At 38.4% G+C, this 26,668-nt stretch overlaps 1 protein-coding gene across 6 annotated transcripts in view; it reads left to right on the forward strand.

The window, feature by feature from the left end:
- The first annotated feature begins 27 nt into the window (after positions 1-27).
- pot1 (protection of telomeres 1 homolog) overlaps positions 28-26,668 on the forward strand; it is a 59,496-nt gene continuing 32,855 nt past the window's right edge. For 5 of the 6 annotated variants that reach the window (XR_014893446.1, XM_085283111.1, XM_085283112.1 and 2 more), the window contains exons 1-7: positions 28-531; positions 9,730-9,867; positions 11,135-11,207; positions 12,281-12,381; positions 19,748-19,855; positions 24,187-24,258; positions 25,151-25,274. Coding sequence is in view for 5 of the 6 variants with exons in the window: in XM_085283111.1 (XP_085139237.1) it covers positions 475-531; positions 9,730-9,867; positions 11,135-11,207; positions 12,281-12,381; positions 19,748-19,855; positions 24,187-24,258; positions 25,151-25,274 (673 nt within the window). In the remaining variant the exon portion in view is untranslated. The remainder of the gene's footprint in view (positions 532-9,729; positions 9,868-11,134; positions 11,208-12,280; positions 12,382-19,747; positions 19,856-24,186; positions 24,259-25,150; positions 25,275-26,668) is intronic. The other variant, XM_085283110.1, reaches the window with a different exon arrangement.

Raw genomic sequence — 26,668 nt, forward strand, 5'->3', positions numbered from 1 at the left:
ATTATTATTATTATTATTATTATTATTATTATTTATTTTTTTTTTTTTTACTATTTAATTTGTAAAAATGTGTATACACACACACACACACACACACACACACACACACACACACACACGTAGGAAAATATTTAGTATACACATCCAGAAATGCATACACTATTATATATTGTACATATATTTATTAGTTTCAGGTTGGCCATTCTTGTATTTTGCTCGTTTGTGTTGTTGTGTTTGCACATCTCTGTTGCTTGTGGGGCTCGCACACAAGAATTTCACTCGCATGTGCTGTGCCAGTGTGCCTGCACATGTGATGTGACAATAAAAGTGATTTGATTTGATTTGAAGTTTAAACACAATTTGATTTTTGATTTTCTTTTTTTTCAAGACTGACTTTGATTTTGACTTTTCTTATTTTTTCAAGCATTACGTCTTTGATCATGTTTATGCAGTGCCCTGGGTTATTTTCTACGCATGCGCGTAGCAGAATCAGCCTGTCAATTCGAAAGCAAGCGAGGGAAAACTGCTGTGGTAGGTTTTTCACGTTTATTGACAGCGTGTATTATGCTCTTTCATTATAATGACTACTTCAGATTCGTTTTCGGATTTTCTTTTATTAACTTTAATTAGTTTGCAGATAGTTTGTTCGATGGGCGTTTGACGTCGTTGTACTTATGAAAAAGCGTGTGTTGCGAATCACCTTGTTGTTGAATTGTGCTATACAAATAAACTCGCCTTGCCTTACATCATACACAGCACATGCCCAGATGTTTTAATAACAAGCAGACTGCATTCTGGAGTTCGACCGACATCTAAATTAGTAGTATTATTTACGTAAAGAAAAGCAAGTTTATTTAGATCCTCTTTGTCTTCCGCGTGTCCACAACTTCTCAAAGTTTAAGCCATAAACGTGCAGCATTATGTGTCTAATATTATCCGAAATTCCCAGTACGAGGTATATATTTATAAAAAATATATGTATAGTATCTTCTGTTTCATTGCGTTGTTGTCCAGATCAGCAAAATTTAAATTGAAGCATTTCTGAGTGGAGTTTGGTTTGGGGTTATTTGAAAAACAGAACTTATTTCTCGCTTTTCCTTGTTTTCTACCTTAATCCATCAGGTTGCAGGGTCAATAAGAAGTCTTTAATTTTCCTTAAATAAGTGCTAAATGGGTTATGAGTTCGTGTTAAACTGGTTATGGGTTCACGTTAAACTGGATGCTAGCAAAGCTGCTAGTCTTTGTGGTAGTGTTTGCTAGCTAACGACCTCGTTAACAACTTAATTCCCTGTGACATTAGTTGAACGGAAGATAATATTACAGTACAACAGCCCGTTGTCAATACCCAAGTAGGCAAGTTTGTACTTGGTAAGTTCACTTGGAAGTCCAGACTTCCGAGGACTCTACACAAACTTTACAACTGGAAGCGGGGAGTACTTGATGACGTCACAGCTCTGCTCAGCTCACAGTGTGTTTTTACTGCCACCCCCTTAATTTTATTGTGATCGATACTTACAGAAATTCCTCTGATACGCCTAATCACTAGATTTCTTTAAAAACAGTTTATTTAGGAAAGTGTTTTTAATCACTTTGGCAAAATGCTTGGCTATAAAACAGCCATCCATGTGAAATTATTGGGAAAGAGTTCAGTAAAGACTCATTATTTACATTGGTGTGATCTTAGAAGATGGTAATGAACTTTATGCCACTATACTGAAATAAATATTGAATAATCAATATTCATTTTCAAGTAACATACATATTTGTGTAACATACATGTAATTATAATCTTATACACCTCCACCTATTCTTAGTCTTATTCATAACCATTATTTTATTATTATAATTTGCCTTCTAACATCCATAGAATTATATGCTCTTTTATATCATCTATGATCTGCTTCATAGTGTCTAACAAACTTCATACAGTTAAGCATTAAGAGTCCCTACAGGACTGAAGGATAAACTTCATCTCTCTCAATAACACATTTGACCTGTATACATAGCTCACACTATGTATTGAACAGAAAAGAAACAGATCAAATGTTACAATTACTTTATATCTTATACTATTATTCCTAGACTCTCAAAACTTACATTAAACAGTAGGTATTAACAATAAAGTTGACTAAATATTAAAAAGATGTAATTTGGTCTTTTCCAAAGAATAAATTTGCAAATATACTGACAGTTCTCCACGGAGACATAAAAATTAAATAAAATACTCAGTTATGAATCTTAACTTTAAGCTCAGGCAAACAGATTTCGCTCAGGGAAAAATGAAACACTGACATAAACCAAACATTGATTATTAGCCATAATTTAAGTGAATTATATATTTTTGCAAATGTTGTGCTCCTCTCATCATGCATATTGAAAAATAGCCTATGCGTACTGGCATTCTTGAAGTAAAGGTGCAAAAATTGCATTTGTTTCTTGTAGAGAGGAAAGCTATGCTCCTTTGCTCCTTGTTTGTCATGAAAACGTGACAGAATTTGAATGTTTGGGAGGAAGAGAAGAGTAAACATATGTACACAATTCGAATGTGGTGTGTTTAAAAAAAAACCCAAAAAGAAAATATGACACTTTTTAAACCTTTTGGAGCAACTCTCACTGGTAAAGACACAACAGACTTTAAACTGTTATATTTTACTGTAGCTACTACTGTAGCTTTATGATATTTAGTTAAGAAATACTAAAATAATTTAGATGGTTAAATTATGACTAAAACCAAATGACACTTTAGTCAAAAGACTATCATTAAAACTAAATTAACATTAGCTGTCAAAATTAATACTACTAACTTGTACAAGAACTGATGACTCAGTGGAAACAAAGAAGCTCTAATTAAGAAGCTCTCTTTAGAGGTTACCTTTTCTGCTGCTCCTGGCAGCAGCGATGACTGTTAAATTAAAAACCAAGAATATACTGTCTGCTTATTCTGTCTCTTTAGCAGTAAGTGGTTCTTCATTGTTGGCTAGCTGCATTGAAAGGGGAGAATCTACCTGTTAACCACAATATTTGGGTTTGTTTATATTGTATATATTTGTTTATAGACATTTTAAATGAGGACTGTGGACAAGAGCTGTTTGAGCGAGTTGTGCGCTAGTGGTTCACAGGACCCACAAGCTGAAGTTCAACACTGTCCCCCTTTTTGGGGGGTTAATTTTTGGGGTTTGTTTCTGTCTTTTTCACTGAGTTGATTGTTCTGTCACAAGTTAGTTAAGATAAACTAAGTATATTAGCAGCAAACAACCAACCGAGTGATGTCACATTCAATACTGGCACAAACTGGTGCTACAGATGCTCTAAAAATGTTACATTTAACCCTTTTTTAAATCCTAGCTTCATGGACAGTGTTAAATTGATGAGAGTATTTTTAGAGTAGGGGTTCATAGTGTAAATTAGCCTTAATACATGTAGTGTTTCATGGACACTTTAAGATGCACTTGATTTACTGTGTTTTGAGTGGTTGTTACTGTTGTATTGACTTATGACATATGACTGTTCAGTTGGAAGACATTTCTCTTCTCCAGGATACGGACTGTTTCTGTTATTAGCATTTTATTAACTAATGCACTATTGCTTACAAAACATTCCACCAGGTGTGTGGCAGGCAGCATCTTCCTAACTTCAGCCATCTATCGGATTTGACTCCCTTTGGCAGAAGTTTCACATTGGGGAAAATTTGAAGTTGATTACTTTTACAGAAGCATGGGTTGGCTATTAACAGACAATGCTTACATTGTAAGTGCCTTATGATGCACATTTATTGTATTGGTTATTTACTTTTGAGATGGGTAATTATTCTCTGATTTTATTTCTGATTTGAACAACTGTTGATGGAATTACAAATGTAAACACAGCCTATAAGAAATTCTATACTTATTTAATTACAATTGAGTACTTACCTTGTATTTTGTTAATTTTACATTGTCCCTACATTTTAAGAAAAAGAACTGATGACTTATGAGAGAGTGGTCCAAACTGTTTAAAATTACATGGACTATAAAACTCTGAGTCACTGACCTAGGCCTTTAGGTTAGATATGGAATTTTCATTAACATCTACAGCATTATAATGTCTTGTTTTCAGCAGAATAATATTTTTCATAAAGCACAGGGCAAGCTTCAGAATAATAACATGCTCGCTTTTCTTCATTGCAGCCACCAGAGAGTAAAGTGAATAGTGACTAGGCAGTTTAGTAGTTAGTGGTAGTCCCTAATAATAAAACATTCTCAAAGAAGAAACTTTGATAATTTGATAATGTATTTACAAAAGCAGGAGTGCGCCTATATGAACTTGCACATATATGTGACTGTCCCTTTCCCCTCTTTACCACAATGAATCTAAATTTTGTAGCAAACAATGAATAACTGTTCCCATTTTACCTGGTCTTATCACTAAATATTTGTGAAAGAGCAAAAGAGCTCACTCATCCTTTTTTACCCACCTGATGGGAGGAAAAGTCAAGTTCCCCAAGGCTTTTTAAGTGGTGACCACTCGCTGTGCCATAATTTGCATGGTGTGTGTGTCTTGTGACCTGCTGCTGGACATGCTTATGAGACAGTGAGGACATTTTACTTTCATGTGGCTGCAGCTTGATGAAAGTGAAGAAATTAACAATTTTAAGTATTAAAACCAACAAAACTAAAAATTATGTGTATATAAAATTTTAGGGACTTTGTCAAGTGTATGTATAGTTCAGGGCATTTTGGCTTTGGCTTCCTCTGTATAATTAGCTTGTCTCCCCCACAGACATAAGGAGCAGGCCCAAAAAGATATCAGAAAAGTCAAATGAAGATAACATTAATGGAATCATTGTTATCTTTCTAAAAAGACAACATAGTGTGACTGTGTGTCTGTGTTTTTCTTTAAAAAAGAGGAAAGGAAAACTGCTTCTACTGCTGTATTGTCTATATGCTCCCAGCACATAGCTTTCCAACATTATTTTGCTTTAATATAGAGTATCACTGTATATGTTTAATATGAAATGAATTAAAAGGGCTTCTCTATATTGTAAATCATATTGTTGAGATTTTTAGATACCCTGGTATAGCCACCTAAGCGTAGGTTGGTCTGCTGCTTTTGAACCTGCTAGCCTCCATCCAGAAATACTTCTGTCTATTGACCTTGATGTCCTTGACCTGTCTCATGCCAGGTTATTTACCAGCTCAATAACCTGTGCATGCAGTGAGTGTGTCTGTTTCAAAATGGTTTGGATGAGCCACACTGCTGTTTAAATAGTGATTTGAAGCTACATAAATTAAAGCTGAGGCTTGGCACTTTTAATATAGTATTCATTTCTATACACAGATGCTCAAATTTGTTTTTTATAAAGCACATTTAAACGCAACTCACTGACCGAAGTGCTATACAAAAGAATCAGAATCAGAATCAGAATCAGAATGGGTTTATTGCCAGATGTTGAGGTTTACAACATTAGGAATTTGCTGCGGTGCTTCAGTGCAAACAATAAGAATTAAAGTGCTATGTAGAAAGAAAGATATGTGCATGAGATATACATGAGATATATACATGAGAATAAGAATTAAGAGTGCTACGTAGAAGGATATATACATGAGTGCAGGTGGTGATCAGTGCCAGACATGAAATGATGCAGTGACACAGCGTAGGGTCATGTGTGAGTGGCGGGGACAGTCATGTGGTTATTGTTCATGTGTCCAACAGCAGAGGGGAAGAAACTGTTCTTATGGGGAGAGGTTCTGGTGCGAATGGACCGGAGCCTCCTGCCTGAGGGGAGCAGGTCAAACAGACTGTGTCCAGGGTGAGAAGGGTCAGCTGAGATCCGGGCTGCACGCCGCAGTGTCCTGGAGGTGTACAGGTCCTGCAGAGATGGGAGTCTGCAGCCAATCACCTTCTCAGCAGAGCGCACAACACGCTACAGTCTCTGTTTGTCCCTGATAGTGGCTCCAGCGTACCACACGGTGATGGAGGAGGTGAGGATGGACTCAATGATTGCAGTGTAGAACTGCATCATCGTCCGTGTTGGCAGGTTGAATTTCTTCAGCTGCCTCAGGAAGTACATCCTCTGCTGGGCTTTCTTGATGACGGAGGTGATGGTGGGCTCCCACTTCAGGTCCTGGGTGATGGTGGTACCCAGGAAGCGGAATGAGTCCACAGAGGTGATGGGGGTGTCAGTCAGGATGATGGGGGGGAGTGGGGCTGTGTGCTTCCTGAAGTCCACAATAATCTCCACTGTCTTCTGGGCATTCAGCACCAGGTTGTTGTGGCTGCACCAGGACACCAGACATTCAACCTCCCTCCTGTAGGCAGACTCATCCCCGTCAGAGATGAGCCCAATGACGGTGGTGTCATCTGCGAACTTGATTAGCTTGACAGACTGGTGGGTGGAGGTGCAGCAGTTGGTGTACAGGGAGAAGAGCAGAGGAGAAAGAACACAGCCCTGAGGGGAGCCGGTGCTGATGGTCCGGGAGTCCGAGACATTCTTCCCCAGCCTCACGTGCTGCTTCCTGTCCGTCAGGAAGTCAGTGATCCACCGGCAGATGGGATCAGGCTGGATAGATATGGATATGGACAGAATGGATAAAAATAAATGAGTGAAATGATAAGAAAGAAATCAAATGCATTGTAGTAGGTGCTAAACTGATAAAGGCAAATCAGACAGACTCAAATGCCAATGAATAAAAATATGTTTTAAGTCTTAAAATACTGAACGGAGCTGCTAGATGGTTCACTTTAATCATCAGATTGCTGTTTGTTCTTGAGTAGATCATTTTAGTTCAATTGCAGCTTTTTTGAGACAGATATCACTTTATACCAAAATTGGGCTAAAAGGGACTTAAAAAGCTTCATAAAGCTCGGAGAACTAAAGAATCTAAAAATTATTTTACTTTTTTGTGACGAATGGCCATTTGATTCATTGTTAATTTAAAAATAATAACTAGAGCAAGTCAGCAATTCAGTGTCTGGTATCAGGTTATACAATGTGTAGTGAAAAATGATTGTTACTGTTATTTTTTATTTAATTTAGATTTTGGTTGTGGAAAAGAATCTTTATGTGAGTTGGCAGGAGTGGATGCGTCCAGTCTTTCCCTGCATGTCCACAGAGAGCCCATGACTCACTACTGGAGTGTAGTTTTAAGTGATTTTTATAAACTGTGTTCTTTCATTGCGATTGTTGTCAACACACTTCATGTGCTCAGCACTCAAAAACGGCTCCTAACTTGATAAAAGCCCCTATAGGATACAGTGTTTGGCTCAGTCATACTTCAGTAAATCACAATGGCTTATGAGGGGGGCCAGTCAGTACCTATATTATACTGTGTGAATACTGAGCATCCTCCCACCCCAGCAGTCATGTCTCCAATGCACTTCTGCCACACTCTGTTTATGGTTCAGCGGTGAGCTGGTATTAGGTGGTTCATGTTTGGGGTTTTCAGTGATGCTCTGAGCAATAGGAAGGCTGTTGTCTAGATGGGATGGCAATTCCTACATTTGGCAGGGATCAGCTGTTGTCCCGGTGCAGCTGACTGTTGGCAGCCGGCTGGTGGCCTCTGTGTTGCTTCTTTGTCGGTGAATCCTCCTCCTGTCAGAGCAGACTGAGGATGACTAACAAGAGTAGCTGTATGCAGCTGTCATTATGAACTCATCACAAAGCTGCAGGCCTGTTCTTTCATTTGTAGGAAATAAAAACAACCAACTATTTAAATGCATTTAGTTTATGTAGAAAAGTAAAGGCAGTAATCACTTTTAGGAACATCTCCTCTTGACTTTTATTGTTCTTTTTAGAGGTGATGCTGCATTTGTTGATAGGCTTTATTTTGTTTTAAAATATTATTTTCAATCCAGTTTGGGTTCACTTAGTTTCCAGAGTAATTTTACTCATTTGTTTAGTGTTATGGTTTGAAAAATGGTTGGCTTTGTGGACATTATTTGTTTTTAAGTCTGTTGTATGAAGGTTATTTGTCAGGCTAAGATTTAGGAAAATCAGATTTTTTTTCTAGTTGAAAGTGCTAAATAAGTAACTCAAATAACATCAACCCCCTCATAAATTTTACCATTCAAAAGTAGCTGAAAATCTGCCAGCACAGCTGCCACTCCTTGTCTCGCGAGACTGGACGGGTCCTGGCTTAAAGTTTGCTCAGCTTTGTGGCAAAGGATAAAATAACTGCCAATGGGAGTATATGATGCCTGACGTTGCTGGTAAATGGGTGTGAAACGGAACAAGTAAATGCATTTATGAACTCAACCCATTTTGACTTCTAAAATCCGCTATTTGCATACCAGAGTTTGCTTGTAAACCTTGCGTACACCATAAAGAAGAGCGCGCAGTTTACTCTTTGATATTTTTACATGATTTGTAGTGGTGTGCAGCATTAACCAGTTAAATAAAAATTATGGACAATTTTTTGGTGTTTGAACTAGAGGTGGGAATCACCATACATCCCACGATACGATATTATCACAATACTTAACGCACAATACGATATTATTGCAATTTTTTAAAATATTTTGTGATATATATTCATTTTCTCTAATATCAAAGTCTCACACTCAGTCTTTCTCTCATTTCAGTCAGTTTTATTGTTGACAAACTGAACGGTTTGTATTACAGTCTAGTCCAACTTAACTGAATGCAACCATCTGGTATAGCTATTCTGAACTATGCAATTTATGAAAACTATGCAGCCCATTCAGCAACTGAAGAATTTGAAAGTAAATTAAAACAAAATATAATTTTACATTAAATAAAAAAGTTTTAAACTTAATTAAAATAAAACATGTCTTAAATTAAAATAAGTAAACTGTCATGTTTATTGCTGCCAAAAAACAAGTTAAACACATTTGGACAGTGTCAGGATTCTTGCTCAGAAAAAGGATCAACATGCTTCAACATGCTCTGAAGTCAGAGCATGTTCCAGTCCACAAAAACTTTTTTGTGACAAAATATCGATTTCTGCTGTCCCTGTATCGATACATGATTAGCAAACAAAATATCATGATACTACACAGTATCGATTTTTTCCCCCACCCCTAGTTTGAACTGAGTTGCCAGATGAGTAGCCCTGCCACAGGCCAGGCTGATGAACCTACAGGTGTAGGTGAGCCTGTGAACACAGAGCAGCTCTGAACTCATGAGTAAATCACTCATCCTACACTAATTCAGGCCTCAAGCTCCACCCCTTGGGTTTAAATCAGAGAGTTTTATTTGATGGTGTTTTTTTACCCTTGTTGAGTTTCCACCTGACTGAGCAGTTGAGCACACGCTCTGCTGAACAGCTCGTCTGCCTCGCAGGCTGTTCCTGCTTTGCTGTCTTCTCTTGGTTAGGGTACCACCAAGGGACTCACCAGTCAAATGTGCTTGAGATAAAACTAACCAGCTCTGACATGAAGCAGCATGTTACCTGCTATGAACAGGGCCAATACTTTTCCTGGGTTTTTCTCTGAAATGCCTAAAAGATTTGAATCCTTCTGCTGTACTGTTGACATGGATCTGGTGGTACCTGTCACAGGTATGTTCAGGTAATGAGTTGTCTGTGGTAGAGGAAGGTTCAACCAGACTTTAAACAAACTGATCACACAGTGGATCAGTGTCTGTCAGCTGCTGCGGGTTCTATATTCTTGGGCGGATGACACATTCAGGTCTGAAGCTGCTGACATTCACTTTTGTCAACTGGATTGGTGGCAGACTGGAATTATACTAAACTTGTCCTTTTTTATTTTATTTAATTTTTTCTATCTCAGCCTCTCAGGTCTCACCTTGATGTCATGCCTGTCCATGTGCTGTTGGAGGGTACGGGGCCTCAGATACCAGCACATCTGACCAGGATTCCCATCTCTCTCATCACCACCAGCACAGATGTCACAGACAAAATAGTCAAGGTCTGTTACAGCAAGCCTAAAAACAAAATATATAAAGTGCCCATGAACGTGTGTGTGTGTGTGTATGTACACAAATAAGATCTGTGTGTCCCAAGCAATAATGGCTTTGTACTGCTCTAGCAGAATGAACATTGTGTGATGATGGTAAATGGCCTGGTTCTTATATAGCACTTTTCTACTCTACCTGAGCATCTCTCATTGTCACAAGCACTTTTTTTCTACATCACATTGCATTCTGTCTAACATTCATACTCCGATGAACTGGAGCAGGGGTTGAACCGCCAGCCTTCCAAGTAGCTGCTTTAACTCCATAAATACAACCACCCAGACTCACCCAGTATAAAAACCTGCAATCTTAAAGATTACATAAAGGAGTTGACATTGTTTGTGCGCAAAGCATGTATAGTCCTAACTCTGGAAAGTGTATTAATGTAACTAATAGACTTGACCTGGAAGTTGCATCTGAATTTATTCATATGTGCATATATCAGTGTTTTATATCTATTTAAATTTTTATGATTGTGGCTCATGAAAATCAAAAATCAAGTATCTCAGATTATTAGAATATTTCCTTATATAAACCAGAAATGGATTACAATATAGAAATGTCAAATTTCTACAAAGGAGTATCAGGGCCACTTTAAGAAAAGAATATTATTGATCATTTTGAGAATAAATTCAGTTTAGTTGTTAAAGTTGAGTTGTAAAGTTGTAATTCTATTTCAACCACGTACAGAAGCCCCTTTCTGTACGTGGTGGTTCATGATGCACTGACACCAGCCTCGGTCCACTACTTATGAAGCTTCCTAGTTTCTTGAATTGACTTTTCTTGACAACCCTGTCAAGACTGAAATCATCTCTGTTGCCTTTTGACCTTTTCCTAGCACACACTTCTCTTCCAGGCATGTTTCAATCAAAATGCTTTGATATAGCACTCTGCCAACAGTCAACTATAATGAGAAATAATTTGGAATTATTAGAATTAAAGAAAATAAGACCTGAAATGTATATAGATAAGGTGACAAGTTCAGAGTGCATTTTTCTCACTTTCTAGCTTCCAGTCCCCATCTTTTCATGATTTAGAGCACAGCAGTGATATAAGCACAATCACCTTTTGTCCTCTGGCCCATTTCTCAAGGTCTTATTAACATTGCTTGGTTTTCAGATTTGGCTTTGATATATTGACAGGAAATTTTGCAGAACGTCAGTCACAGCAAAATGCTTTTGAGTTCATTTTCACATCAGGATTTTTTTTTTCAATTTACAGGGGAAAGTGGTTCACAAGGGGCCGCTAGTGCCATTGAACAATGACAGTTTTATCCTGAAGATGGTCATCCAAGGTAATGTTTAAACAAGTATTAGCTGTCCGTCAATAAATTCAAATATGTGTGTGTTTTGTCATGCCTTTACTTACGGTTCCCATTACCTTCCATGTGTTTATGATAATGTGGTGGTTGGTTATCATGTCAAAATTTAGTTTCGTTTAGAGAGACTTTTGCACTCGACATTGTGTATATAAGTGTTTGCGTTTTATTTTATTTTTTTCATTTTATAATTTGTTTTTAAGTAAGACACTGTTTAATTACATCTGACTAAACAGATTTCTTGCGTTGTCCAGCAGTCGATTCAGAATACGAAGAAATTTAGTTTATTATCGCACACACCAAAGAGAACTAGTATACCCTCTTTAGGCATCTATTACAATAGTTTCCCAGTGTTAGTTATAACTAGTAATTCAAGTAGCCTAATAGTGTAGCTCTAGCTATAGTTGCTGTACATAATATAAACTATCAACTGAATTTTACCATGAGACCCATGTTCTTCATCTTTCACTGGGCCTGAGTTCAGTGTTCTCATTTGGAAAAGAGTGGATTTGCTCACTTAGGGTTTTGAAGTTTCTGCCTCAGGCGGAGGAGTCCACATACATTATCTCAGCTTCCTATTCATGTGTAGAGGAAGAGTGGAACAGAAGATTGAAAAATGGTTTGATGCAACTATATGAATTTGATAAAGAGCAGAAAGCAAAGCTGTGAATTTACAGGTTGATCAGTGTTACTACTGTCACCTTTGCCCACAAGCTGTGGGCATTGACCAAAAGAAAAACAATGCAGATGGAAGCAGTAGAAATAAGTTTCTTTCAAAGTGTGTCTGGACTAACCTAAGCGTTGGGGTGAGAAGCTTGCCCATTTGTAAGCGGCTCAGAGTAGAGCTACTGCTCCTCCACATCACAAGTTGAGGTGGCTTGATCATGAGATTAGGACACCTCCAGAATGCCTCATAAATGTGGTGTTTCAGGCATAGCCAAGGACTATTGGCTTTTGTACTTAGACTGCAGCCCCTGCAACTCGACCCCTTGAATTTACCTTTGCCCTTATCCTTTCCAGTTTTAACACATTCGTATGATGTTTTCCAGAAGAAGATTCCATGCTGAACAGCTCATCTCAGAACTCATCTGTCAATGTTGTTTTGTTTGGATCACTGGCCAAGAACTTCAGTCAGTCTGCCAACCAAGGGGTAGGTCTCTGAATTAGGGCTGTGCAATATGACCAAAATCTCATATCCCGATATAAGAATTCTATCGTCCCGATAACGATATAAATCACAAAAATGTAACATTTTCTGTAAATTCTGTGAATCTCGGGCAGCTCGACTTGCGGGAAGTGTTTCCAGCTGCGCGTCATGTAGCTGGAGTCGAGTGTTTTAACCGATGCATGAAACGATACATTTTTAGACATAAGTTGTAACAGCCGCCGTTTTCTTTGTGAGTATTTATTACACGGCGTGCTGCGGGGAAAAGCCTGTTCTAACGTTTGAGTCTAAGGTTTATTTTTTACCACCTGCCGGCTCTTTTTTACTTCTCATCCGTAAATAATCTGCTCTTTCACGTGATTCAGTTTATTTTGAAAAGTCTCAACAGGATCTTGAGCTTTATTATGAAAGGTTTATGTGGAACACAAACAAGCGGAAACGCGATGTTGTTACCGTCATTGTTGCTAACAACAACACATAAAAACAGGCGCTTGTCTGTCAGTAGTGTGGTTATATAAAATATAAGAGAAAGAGAGAACTTTAAGAAATTAATATAGCCACTACAGTGATCATCAAAACGATGAGAAAATATTGCCGTAAACATTTTATTTTGCGACACCACGAAACAAACGATAGCGTAAAATGAAACGATAGATGTTTTTTTTATCGTCATCCGATATATATCGAACAGCCCTACTCTGAATCTTCAAAACTAAGTCATTTTAGACTTTTGTCTTCACAAAGCATCAAGGCTGAATGAGATGGAGTAATAAATGTTGCATTTTAAAGTTTGTATTATTTACTAGGGGTGGGGGAAAAAATCGATACTGTGTAGTATCGTGATATTTTGTTTTCTAATCATGTATCGATACAGGGACAGCAGAAATCGATATTTTGTTACAAAAAAAGTTTTTGTGGACTGGAACATGCTCTGACTTCAGAGCATGTTGATCCTTTTTCTGAGCAAGAATCCTGACACTGTCCAAATGTGTTTAACTTGTTTTTTGGCAGCAATAAACATGACAGTTTACTTATTTTAATTTAAGACATGTTTTATTTTAATTAAGTTTAAAACTTTTTTATTTAATGTAAAATTATATTTTGTTTTAATTTACTTTCAAATTCTTCAGTTGCTGAATGGGCTGCATACCGTATTATCACGACCATAAGACGCACTGTACTAAAAGGCGCAGTCTCAGTTATGTGTGCCATTACTGTATTTAACACACACATAAGGCGCACTGAATCATAGGGCGCATACAAGTACCGTATGCGTATTTAAAAATAAAGCGGGAGCAAACCTGAGTTCGGTACCTTACTCACATTTTTATTACCAATAATCGTCATCATCAACAACACACAAGCATACAAGTGTGTGTATTTAAAAATAAAGCAGGAGCAAAACAAAGTTTGGTACTCACATTTTTATCATCAATCAAACCCATCAAAGTCCTCATCCTCTGTGTCTGAATTGAACAGCTGCGCTAAATCTCCATCAAACATGCCAGGTTCACTTTCTTCACTGTCAGTCACTTTCCGTGCCGTGCGGCTCCTCGGAAACGATGCCGGCTTTTGCGAAAGCTCGAACAACAGTGCCAGCAGACATGTTAGCCCAAGCATCTACAATCCATTGGCTGCCTTCCGCTCTTGGTGAAACTGTGGTCTCCATCGGTCATCCATCGCTCCCAGGCCGCTCGCAGCCTTACTTTGAACGGGCGGTTCACACCGATGTCCAGCGGTTGGAATTCCTTTGTCAGGCCTCCCGGAATGACAGCAAGCTCACAGTTCCTTTGTTTCACTAGTTTTTTCACATCGGCTGTGAGATGGGCACGCATAGAGTCACAGATTAAGAGCGATGGTGATGCGCGGAAAAAACCACCTGGTCTCCTTACATACACCTCCCTCAGCCACTCTTTCATCATTTCCTCATCCATCCAGCCCTTTTCATTTGCCTTAATGATGATTCCTGCTGGAAACTTCTCTTTAGGCAAAGTCTTTCTCTTAAAAATCACCATAGGCGGCAGTTTCTGTCCATTAGCATGGCAGCCAAGCACAACAGTAAAAGAAGACTTTTCGTGCCCCGTTGTGCGTATCGCTAGCATGCTGGTCCCCTTCTTCTCCACAGTGTGACTCACCGGGATGTCAAAAGTGAGCGGGACCTCGTCCATGTTTGTGATGTGGCTGGGCTGGATGTTTTTGTCGCCGATGTGTTTGCTGCAGTAGGAGCAGAAGATGGCCAGCTTTTCCTTATAATCCGCTGGAAGTTGCTGCGCTACCGTAGTCCTGGTCCGGATGGAAAAATGGCACCGTTTCATAAAAAGTGAAAGTGAAACTGCTTTTAGCCGAATGGTGACCGTCGAAACGCTTCTCCCGCTCGTTCTTTGCTCGATGATCCACCGCTCGAGTCTTTCCTCCAACTCGGGCCACCTCGCCTTATGTCCGCGGAAACTCAGCTGCGTTTTCTTGACCTGCCGGAGCTTGTTTTCTAACTTCCTCCATTTGCGAACCATCGATTCGTTAATCTTAAATTCTCTCGCCGCTGCTCGATTTCCATGTTCCTCCGCGTAGCTGATGGCCTTCAGTTTAAACTGTGCTTCATAAGCCTGTCTCTTTGCCATTTTCAGGGTTGCGCCCACACTTCACCCTTTAGCGTTCTCATGGTGTTCTCTACTACGTCCTCCTTACAACACACAGGGCGCACTGCGCTATAGGGCGCGCCGTACTTTTTGAAGAAAATCTAAGACTTTTAAGTGCGCCTTATGGTCGTGAAAATACGGTAGTTTTCATAAATTGCATAGTTCAGAATAGCTATACCAGATGGTTGCATTCAGTTAAGTTGGACTAGACTGTAATACAAACCGTTCAAGTTTGTCAACAATAAAACTGACTGAAATGAGAGAAAGACTGAGTGTGAGACTTTGATATTAGATAAAATGAATATTGATAAAGTTTACCTTTATGTACAGAATCTGAATATCGCAAAATATTTAAAAAAATTGCAATAATATCGTATCGTGCATTAAGTATTGTGATAATATCGTATCGTGGGATGTATGGTGATTCCCACCTCTATTATTTACATTGAAAAACTAAGGAGTGGTTTTGTTAGAAACATCTAAAAAAGCCAGCACAGTTCTGGAAAAACATTCTTTGTACAGATGAAATCAAGATCAACCTCTACTAGAATGATGGCAAGAAAAAAGTTTGGAAAAGGTGTAGAACAGCTCACGATCCAAAGCATACCACATCATAAACACAGCAAAGGCAGTGCGATGGTTTGGGCATGTATGGCTGCCATCGACACTAGTGTTTATTAACCCTTTCATGCATAGCGGTCACTACAGTGGACAGCTATTCAAAGACTGTTTTTATTGTACTTGTGTCAGTGTTGATGGTATACTTGTACATAAACCACTACATTGGACACTGATGTGTCACTCAATACCCTGCCATCCACTGGTCGTTTAATGTTACTATAGATATATGACATGTTTCATTGTAATTATTGTTATTTAATCCCTAATTATTCATCTTTTCATGGCTAAAGATGAGGTTATCATAAATCATGCATGAAAGAGTTGATGATGTGACACAGGACAGAAGCAGCTGAATGAATTCTGAGGTGTCTGTCTGACATACTGTCTGCTCAAATTGAGCTAAATGCAGTCAAATTGATAAAGGAGTTTCATTATACAGATGAACAATGTCCCAAAACATACAGCCAAAGCAACCCATGAGTTTATTAAAGCAAAGTAGTGGAATATTCTTAAATGGCCAAGTCAGTCACCTGATCCCAACTGAGCATTTCACTTGTTGAAGGTTAAACTTTCGATAGAAAGGCCCAGAAACAAACAGCAACTGAAAGCCGCTGCAGTAAAGGCTGGCAGAGCATTAGAAAGGAGGAAACCCAACATCTGGTGATGTCACTGAAATGAAGGGATTGTGTTTAAAAAATTGCTTTAGTTCCCCACATTTTTGGTGCAATCTTTTTGTCCAGCCCACTGAATTAAAGCCAAACCGCAACTGCATCTGAGTTGTTTACCTAAAATTTACTGTGTTAATGTACAGAATCAAAATTAGAAAAAAGGGATCTGTGTCCAAATATTTAACTGTATATTTGCTATTTCCAGTCAGTACTGTTTGCCAGTGTTACAAGTGGCTCTACTTTGCAACAAAATTGGGAGGCCACACAACTAAGTTACGCATTAACTATTTTATTTGCAAAAGGTAGAAACGGGTCATAAATCAGTAAACAGTGGTGAGGTGTTTGCTTGAGGGTCTATCAGACTGGGAGGCTGTTTACCATGTGAGGAGCAGCAAGAGAAAAACATGTCAGTGCTTTATAATGGCCTTTATTATTAGCTCCTGATGACAACCAGTTGGCTAGAAATTCCTCGTTCCTTCCATGAGTGACATAACCTAACAAAATAGATTAGGAGGCTCATCACACCATTTAGAAAAAAATGTTAAAATATATGTTCACATCAAATGTCTTCACGAAGTCTAAGGAACACAAGCCATATCGCATTTTTGACCAAAAAGATTTGGCTTTGGTTTTATTTGAGCTGTTCTAGCTGTTATTAGTGAGTTGTTATTAGTCTTTAGTGAACACTTAAATGCAGGGTTTGGGATTTGCCAATGATTGCCACAACTGTGAGAGACCAAATGAAACTATCCATAATAATATTTTTTTGTTATTTCTGAAGTTATTCAATTTATCTATGATGTTACTTTATAAAAAAAAAATACTTTTATTCATTAAAGACTAACCCCTACAGTAAATACATTTAAGGAATACTGGCAGATGATTGGTTTAGAAACTGCCGACCCTCACCCATCTTTTATCTTGGTCTAATTATTATGATTAATCACTGGCTCTCCCATACAATGTCTTTTGTCCTGTCTTCCTCTTCTCACCGCCAACCGGTCGTGGCAGATGGCCGCCCCTCTCTGAGCCTGATTCTGCCAGAGGTTTTTTCCTGTTAAAAGGGAGTTTTTCATTCCCACCAAAGAGAGGGTGTTCAATACCCTGCTCATTTGAAACTAAGAACTGACACTTACAGAGTGTTGAATGAGGAACAATTTTTGTAATGAGTTGTATTATGTTATTTCCAAATGGAAATTAGGGCTGGGCGATATGGTCTAAAATCCATATTGCGATATAATTTGAAGCACGTGCGGTTACGATATATACCGCGATATATTCTTTTCTTCTGTATAACGTATTTTCCACACTATAAGGCACACTTAAAATCCTTTAATTTTCTCAAAAATCGAGTGTGCCTTATGTGTGAATTCTGGTTGTGCTTACTGACCTCGAACCGATTTTTGACGTGCAGAAATCTGTTTAAAAATGTTTTGATGGATTGTCAGAGCATTACGGCTGCCGTAGTGAGGAGCTTTGCGGAGTAATCTGGGTCCAAAACTCCGTCCTCTTCAGGTCCCAAAGTCAAACGAACACTGAGAGTTAAAAAGTCTAAATTCTTCCATCTTTAATAAAATCATCAGCATTGCTGCTTTACCAGGTGTAACAATTAAGTTTAACATCCATGCATCCATGAAAACAGAATTTATTAAATTTAACGGAGTTACAAGTTAACGGGAAGTTAGCTTGCTAGTTTCCACCTAAACATGACATACAATGTTCTGACTGAGAGATTTTTGAAACTAATTAAAACGTTCAGCTCTGATACCACTTCCAAAATAATGAAGACAGAAAACTAAACAGCAGTGGCGTTTCCAGGGTTACTGAAGTTGGACTACCTGGTATATAATGTTGTGCTACGTGATTGCTAGCGACACAGCTACGTTAGCATAACATTAGCACAGTGAAGCTGGAGGATGAACACCAACTTTTTTTTTTCCACTCATTAAAAGTTAACGTGAGGGATTCTGGTGGTCAGGGACAAATGCAATTGCATAGCAGGATGCTGTACACGGGCCAAACTTCAGTCAGGAGAACAACTGAGATTATTCATCCACAATACGAGGTTAGTTATTAATATACTGCAACAACATGGGAATAGAGCAGCTGCGAGAGAATTCAACATTAATGAATCAATGTTACGGAAGTGGAGGAAGCCAGTTTTTGCCTTTCCCCGTATTTCAAAAGTGCTTCATCTCTTTGCTATGACTGTCGATCGGCATAATTTGCAGATGATAATGGTTTTACCTGCTGCAATGCTTTCGATCAAAACAGGCACAGCGTGATGGCATCATCAACATGCCCTATCACGGTATAGTCAAAATCTCTATCATTGGCCAAATTTATATCGTTTCTATCGTACATCGTTTCTATCGCCCACCCCTAATGGAAATTATAATTTTCTTTCATAAAACCTGTTACTTAAATGTGTAATGAGCTAAGGGGCATTCGTGTGATTTGTGGATGAATATAAAATTATTTCTTTTTTGTTTTGATTAGCTGAATCACTTTGCACATAGAGTATTTGAAGAAATCAGTGGTGAGTTGTGTTTGTGTCTTTGATTGGTTGAAGTAATGGAATCTTATGCTCTAAAAAATACAATAGTATAAAGTATACGTTATCAATGTTATCTTATGAATTTTATTTTATTGTAATAACAAATATTTGCAAAGAGCAAAGACTTGTCATGTCTCCAGGACATGTCTCCATTTGGTAATATTAAAGACTGGATTTTAACACTTTAAATAGCTTTAAAGAGTAGACTTTAATGGTGAGTTCTGTTCTGTTCACCTGATTAGTTCCTCACGTTTCAAGTGTAACACTAAAATATCTCGGTTAGCTCCTGTCAGTTTTGCTCCAGCTCACTGTGACAGTCTGCTATGATACTGTACTGTATAACATCTGTGACATTTTTGCAGAGTTGAATTTGTTTGTGTCCAGGGCAGAGACATTGAGTACATCAACGATAATCCTCCCCAGCTGCATATCACTATGTTTTTGGTTTCCTCACAGTAGCATTTTCATGGAACTCAAAGCTCCCATAAAGCTTGTTAAAGGCTGGAAGTCATCACAGCTTGAGCTGTTGCACTCAGCCATATATCCCAAAGATTTTGTCAGGCTGTGTCTCTGTAACATGATTATTCAGAGTATCTGCTGTCCCCTTGTCAGCCCTGAGGGGAGGCTTTGAAGCCATATTGGGGTAGCTGACATGCCAAACAAAAGACAATCTACACTTTTCTCACCAGCTTATCATCTGTGGGATGTGTTGACGTCTTGCTCCCAACACAAAAGTCTCTCAGGGCGCAATATTTGCTGCTCCAATTCTCCCTCTGGAAGAAAAGTTGCATGATTTGTCTCTCAGCTCTCTGGGTTTAAATTTCTGATTTCTCCTGTTATTGTTTTTTTAATCTTGTGTTTTCTTACAGGATGTAGTGGTGGCCTCTGGCTTCACTGTGGGCAAATCTCCCACAGTTCATAAGGACAATCTGCACCCCTGTAACCTGCTGCTAACAGAAGATGGAGCCTGCATTTATGTAAGGACCAGTAACTAATATAATGTATACATTAGCATTAGGCATTAATGCAAAAATTCTGTTTCATATTCACAATTTGACAGTTCTTTGATGCTCCCTGTCTTTAATTTATTCTTCAGAACTTTTTATATATCTTGACTCATATATTTTCGTGTTTAAAAAGCAACACTAATCATCCCTACATCAATTTTCTTAACTACTTGTCCAATATATGGTTTTCGAGGGCTGAAGCCTATGTCAGCTGACATTGGGTGACAAAAGTAAAAGGGACTAATGTAACAAAAAATTAAAAACAAAATATATATATATATATATTATAAAATTATTTTTAAGTTCAATAACTCCATGATGTTTCATCATAAATAATCAAGATTATAATATTAACTGAAACAGGGGTCGGCAACCTTTCTGATGATGAGTGCCATTTAAAATTTCCTCTGAAGTCAATGTGCCATATGATTGCATTAGCAATAAATTTAATAACGCTCTGTCTTAACAGTTACACACTATATAGAACCACTTTATAGAATTATATTTGTTCGCAGATGTTGGCAGCTATCAGCGAATAGTTATCAGCTATTTTGCAACAAAAAAAAGACACTTTTTATCCATAACAAAGACTCCATAACAGCAAATGAACTGTACAACAGAAAATACAAATGCTGTTTATGGTCTCCTCACAACAATGATAAGAAAAATAAACTGGGCCAATATGGCATGTTTGTTAATACACTCTGATCTCTGGTCTCCCACTCAGAGACTCAGGTCTCCAAGTGTCCAGCATTCAGACGGCTACCTGAGGACACTCATGTGAGAGAAAATCTGCTCACACAGATATGTAGAGCCAAATACTGTCAATAAGGCCTCTGCAATGTTCTGAAGACAGTTAAACTTGTTAGGTAGTGATGCACAGCAGGTGAAAATGCAGCTCCATGAACACGCACAGCTGTGGATTCCAGCTGCTTCGATGTTGCATTAACTGGCATTAACTCAGCCAGTTAATGCGAGACAAATCTAACTGCTCATTAAAGATTTCTGGTTTGATCAGAAAATAAAACATTGGTCCATACACCTGAAAGTTCCAAAAACATCTTGTGAATTCTGTCTACGGATGTATCTCTGTATTTCCGTGGTGCTGATGCTGTGCTGAGCGGAAAGCTCCTGAAGCATTTGAAGTGTCGAAATGTGGAAAGCTAACAACGTCCCTCTCACCAGTAGGCTAAGTGATTTTTAGCCAATTACAAGTTGAATCTGGTACTTGGGGTTGTTAGTTAAGATACCGTCATTAAGAAGAGGCACAACTAATGTGTCTATGCGAGCTAATTTGCGATGTGCACCGCTGGCGCGGCCAATTATTTTTTAATGCACCTTCTCAGATTAATTCACTGTGTGTGAAAAATCAGCCCGGGCATTTTGACTAAAGACTGGCCCACCAGGTATTAAAACCATAAAGCCTTTGTAACTACTTGTTTAAACCAGGTAAAATGGATAGGGTGTTTTTAGAATGGGGGGAAAAGGGATTGAAATACATTGAGGACTTATATACAGATGACAAATTTATGTCCTTCCTTCAACTTCAAGAAAAGTTTCAATTACCTCAATCACATTTTTTTCGTTATCTTCAAATAAGGAATTTTGTTCAACAAAACTTTTCAGACTTTCCACTGAAGCCACGAAGTTATACTTACTTTGATATAATTCGGAAAGCAGATTTTAAACATTTGATATCTCAGTTTGTTAAGTGCTTTACAATCCCAGTTGATTCCGACCGAATTAAGAAAACATGGGCTGAAGACCTCGGGGTCCCTCTGTCTGAAGACCAATGGTCAAATTGTTTGTCCAATATTCAGAAAGGCTCAATAAATGCCAGATATAAACTAATCCAGTTTAAAGTCATTCATAGACTACACTTTTCTAAACTTAAACTTAACCGGATCTATAATTCTGTATCCCCCTTATGTGACAGATGTAAAGTCGGTGAAGGTTCCCTTGCACATTTATTTTGGCATTGCCCGGTTTTGAATGCTTTTTGGAGCCGGATTTTTATGTGGTTTTCAAACCAATTTAGGAAAAAAGTACCACGTGATGGTACATTGGCTATACTTGGATCATTTGCATCAGTCGAATCTTTTTCCTTTTCACAAAAACAGATAATTACAATGGGTATGCTGGCTGCAAAGAAACTTATTCTTTTACAGTGGCGGTCTTCTTCGGCCCCGTGTTTTAACAGGTGGCTTAATGAGATGGTGTCTGTGGCCAGGGTGGAGCAGATAGGATTTGATAGAGAGGGGAAACTGGCGAGTTTTTGTATGATTTGGCAACCATTTCTAGAATTCTTAAAAAAATAACTGATCATAATTCATGCCTCACACTCCGCGTGAATTATTTTGTTTTGTTTTTTTTGTTTTTTTCTTCCTCTTCTTTTTCTTCTTTTTTCCTTTCATGCTTATAAGTTCACAAATGTTAAAAACAGTAATTGTTCTTGGTTGATTTTGTATAAGCATGTTATGTTTAATTTAAATGCAAAAATAAAATGTAAGAAAAAAAAACCCATAAAGCCTTTGAATGAAAACAAACACTGTTGTGACAGGGATGTACAGTCTTGTTGGTATATGTATGATTTCTCTACATTTTACATCAGATAAAAACTTTGGTTGTAAGCTTCAGATAATTATTTAATAACATTTTAAATGAGAATAAGAAAGAAAAGTATTTCTTTGTGCCCCCCTTTCCCCGTTAATGCCCTACCTGGCCCCCTGGCAAAACTTTGCTAGACCCGCCCCTGCACAGTTACCAGCGTCAGCTACTTAGAAAAGGATCCTGGTGTTATTTGTCTCTCAGAAACAGTTCATAACTTCCCTTCAACTCATTCATGTCACCTAAAAGGTAAACCTGTTTCTCCATCACCTGTTCAGCTCTGATGATTCAGTAAGGACATCTCCTGGTTTCATCCTCATGTTTCCCTCTCACCACATATCCAAACCAACATCATGACCAGCAGCTTTACAGCTGTGGCTCCAGCAAACATCAGCTGATACTAGAAATTAATATTAAATAAATTCTAACAACAGCTGATCAAGCTTAAACGTGCTGCTGTTGTTTAGCGCGACATCTGGCGGTATCTTCTTTCTGGCGCAAAGTGGGCGATAAACAAACAAGAGAGAAAAGCTGATCAGCTGATCATTGATCAGTTTCAGTAGCAACAGGAGAGAGAGGGGAGAGAATGAGAGGGGAAGAGGCAGCTGTGCAGCAAAGACAAAGAATAATTCCAGCTTTGTGTCTTTTTCATTGTAGCTGAAGTCCAGGACAAACTGCGTCCCCTCTCAGCTCAACACGAAACGCGTAATAATTTCTCTGAATGCGGGACGATTCCGTGTTTTTACGGGACGGTTGGCAACTCAACTAACTAACCTTATGAATAAAATAAAGTTCACTATCAGTAACAACATAGCACCCACCCAGCTGTATAGAAACTCCGTCATGCTAGCTAGTACGCAGTACGAGTTATTGTAACAGACTGTAAAATGTCAGCACAACGAAAATAAACTCCACCTAAACTTGGTTTATATCTGACACAGATAGACTGCAGGTCATAACTTCTTACCTGAAGTTCAGTTCACCTGATACGTGGACCGGCAGCTGCCTCGGGTCTCTCCTCCTCCTGCCTCCGATCTCCCTCATCCACCTGCTGGCCTCCACCACTTGTTAATTTTACTGAATCTGTGGAAGGTCTGCGATGCCACCACCAAACAACACACCGGCCAGCATCTGGCCAATCCACCACCTTTTATTGTTTATACCGTTACAAAAAAAAAAAAAATCGGGCCACCCAGCAAATGCCCGGTATGCTCGATGGCCAGTCCAGCCATGGTCGTGCCATCAGTTAAGCCTTCACGTGCCAACTGTGGCACGCATGCCTAGGGTTGCCGACCCCTTAACTAAAACATTACATTTGCTGTTATTAATAAGTAACATTTAATCACACATGCTTTACTAATGTGACTACTACTGTTCTGCATGTCCTCCTACAATCCAAAGATATGCACTTGAGGTTACCTGGTGACTCTAAATTTGCCGTATATCTTAATGCTGTTGCATTGCAAATCCCATGGCATTATGTCTGCCAAGGAGATGTACAGGAAACTTTATAGAGGTCATATAAAGTCATGTTAACAGTTCATTAAAATCCATTTTGATGACGTCCAACAAGGTCTTCAAAATCATCTTAAACATTTATTAGTCTTAAATTGACAAAAGGCCTTATAACGTAGGGGGAGGGAAAAAAATCACTAAAGCACCTCACCTCACCTCTTTCTCCTGTCTCCTTTTAGGTGTTGCGTCCAGTGCTTCCTAACCCCAGATCCCCACCAGCCAACAAAAGGAGATCCCCAGTCTCTGCTGAGGTCAGAATGAGTATCCTGTTTAGTTATAGAGATTGCTGGAGTGTGTCTTGGAGGTCTGGTAGCTGTCAGAATGCTTTATGTCATTTAAGGGCTGTCCTAACATACCCTTCCGTGAATTGGGATGTCCCCAGACTTTTGTGTCTGCCTATTTGTCATTGTTTAACAGCTTCTTTAAGCCTTTAAAAATCGAGCTTTGAATAACTGCTTGCTAGGGATTGGAAGTGAACCGGGTCTTGCAGAAAACCGGTTCTCAGTATTCCAATTCCTTGAAATTCTTGGTCAGTTAATGAGAACACAATGACAATCGATAAGTGAATCAATAAGGAATCGAATCGATCAGTGATATCTGTAATGGAATTGAAATTGCTAAACTTGTGTCAGTTCCAATCCTTAAAGCTTGCTATTGCTGTTTTCACAAATGGCTTAAAACATGTACAAATCAGCAGATGATGATAATAAGTATATTTTTAGCTAAAGCCAAAATGCTTAAAAAAAACCCTCATATTACACAGTTAATTGTTTAATTGTCTAAATGACAATATTCAGAAGCCTTAAAACCTAAAGCTGATTTTGTACAGAAAGTCTGGATTTTTGGCATCTTAAGCCATCCCCTCTGTTCAACGATGGCTGTTCACAGTGGCTGCTTCTGGGACTTGCTCAGTTGTCTTCAGTCATAATACAAAATATTAAAGGAGCACAAGGAAGATGTCAGAAATGAACAGATACTTGTTTTTGTATAATTGTAGGTAGTAGCATTTAACACCTCAAATACAGGACATGTATTAAGTTGCAGAATTTATCAGTGCAGAATTGACATGATCTGTCGGCGTGTCTGTGGCTGAATGTTAACATGCTCATATTGGTGTTTTAACACAGTTTTGCTTCTCCTCAGCTTTCTTCAGCCAAGGCTCCAAAGTACACATATGCCAAACTGGACAGCTTGAAAGCTGGATCTGTTGTCAATGTGTATGGTGTAGTGGTGTTCTTCAAACAGCCTTTTAAGAGCCGTGGTACAGGTCAGTAAGGAACCCATATCAGAGTTTAGTTGGACTTTTAACCAGAAGATAAGGTGGATAAAGCTGTGCTAGTTGCTACTTAAGTAGCTTCACTCAGCAGGCTATTTGTTTCCGTAGTAGCCTTCGTCAAAAAATGCATTCATCTTCTATCGATGTTTGTGGCAATGTCTGGCATTAAAAACAGAAGCTCTTCATCTCCCCGACCACGTGATCTGCAGCTCAGAAACAGGTTTGCTGTCCTGTATGAACTTATTCACTCTAACCTGTCTATGAAGCCCTCTGAGCATCCACTTTTGCGTCTCTCTCAAAGAATTATTTAAACATAAAAAGAACCCCCTCAGATCTTGAGCCCCTGGCATCCCATTGTAAACTTCAGGTAAAGAATTTTGGCGTCATGGTTTTTCTTTATTAATTCACCGTAACTTTAAGATGGATCAAACTATGTTAAACTCAACTTTCTGTAAGACTTTTAACTAAAGTTAAACCACTTTTATTCTATCAATTCATCTTCATTCATGCCTTTATTATATCCAAACTATACTTTTGCAGTCAGTTATAGACTAAATATAACACTGATGGAGGACATTTTTCTGCAAAATAATTATTTTTACTTTTGATACTATATGCAAAACTTTCAAATAATACAATTTTATGTGCACTAAAGTGTTTTCATAGTTCTTTATTACTTCCATTTCTAAAGAAAGTCTCTTATGTAGCATGTATAGAGGCTTGCTTATTTACAGGTGAGTGAAATCAATACTCGTGGTTTGAGTATTGGCATGATTTATGAACACAAAGCACAAAGGAATTCACAAAAAGATTGAGTGAATAAATGAACCACAAAAAATCAAATTAAGTTATTTTTTATTGCTATTCTTGGCAGTGATTATTCCCATGCTGACACTGTTGCAAGACAGCCAAGAGGCCATCGAATATAGTTAAAAATGACAACAAAGGTTTTCACGTGCAACAAAATTAACATAAAAATAAACATTTTATTTTTAACCAATTGGATGGAAAGCAGGGGCTGAAGCCTCCTCTCCAAAAGAGAGTTGGGGAATGGCTGCAATCACAGCATTGTAAGATGGTGAAAAATGTACCCTTAGACCCCCTCCTCGATTCAGAGATGGTCTTTCCCTTTACTTTACCCTCTGTGAATGGTACTCATGACCATTGATCAATGGTTCTTGATCAGTGATCATTAGAATTTGCGTATTAATGATCAGGGAACTGACCTCCCAGCCCATTGTTCATCAGTGGGCTGGTGTCAGTCATTGTTAAAATGTACTGTTTATAAGATTGGGGAAACCTGCAGTCAGCTGACACTGAAAAAGTCACTTGGATGAGTGACGAAACATTTCTCCTACTGAAAACACTACGTCCAGATGAACAGA

The sequence above is a fragment of the Mchenga conophoros genome, linkage group LG7 (assembly GCF_057382185.1).
Source record: "Mchenga conophoros isolate Kocher_MC1m ecotype Shallow Benthic linkage group LG7, M_conophoros_male_GT1.1, whole genome shotgun sequence".
Lineage (NCBI taxonomy): Eukaryota > Metazoa > Chordata > Actinopteri > Cichliformes > Cichlidae > Mchenga > Mchenga conophoros.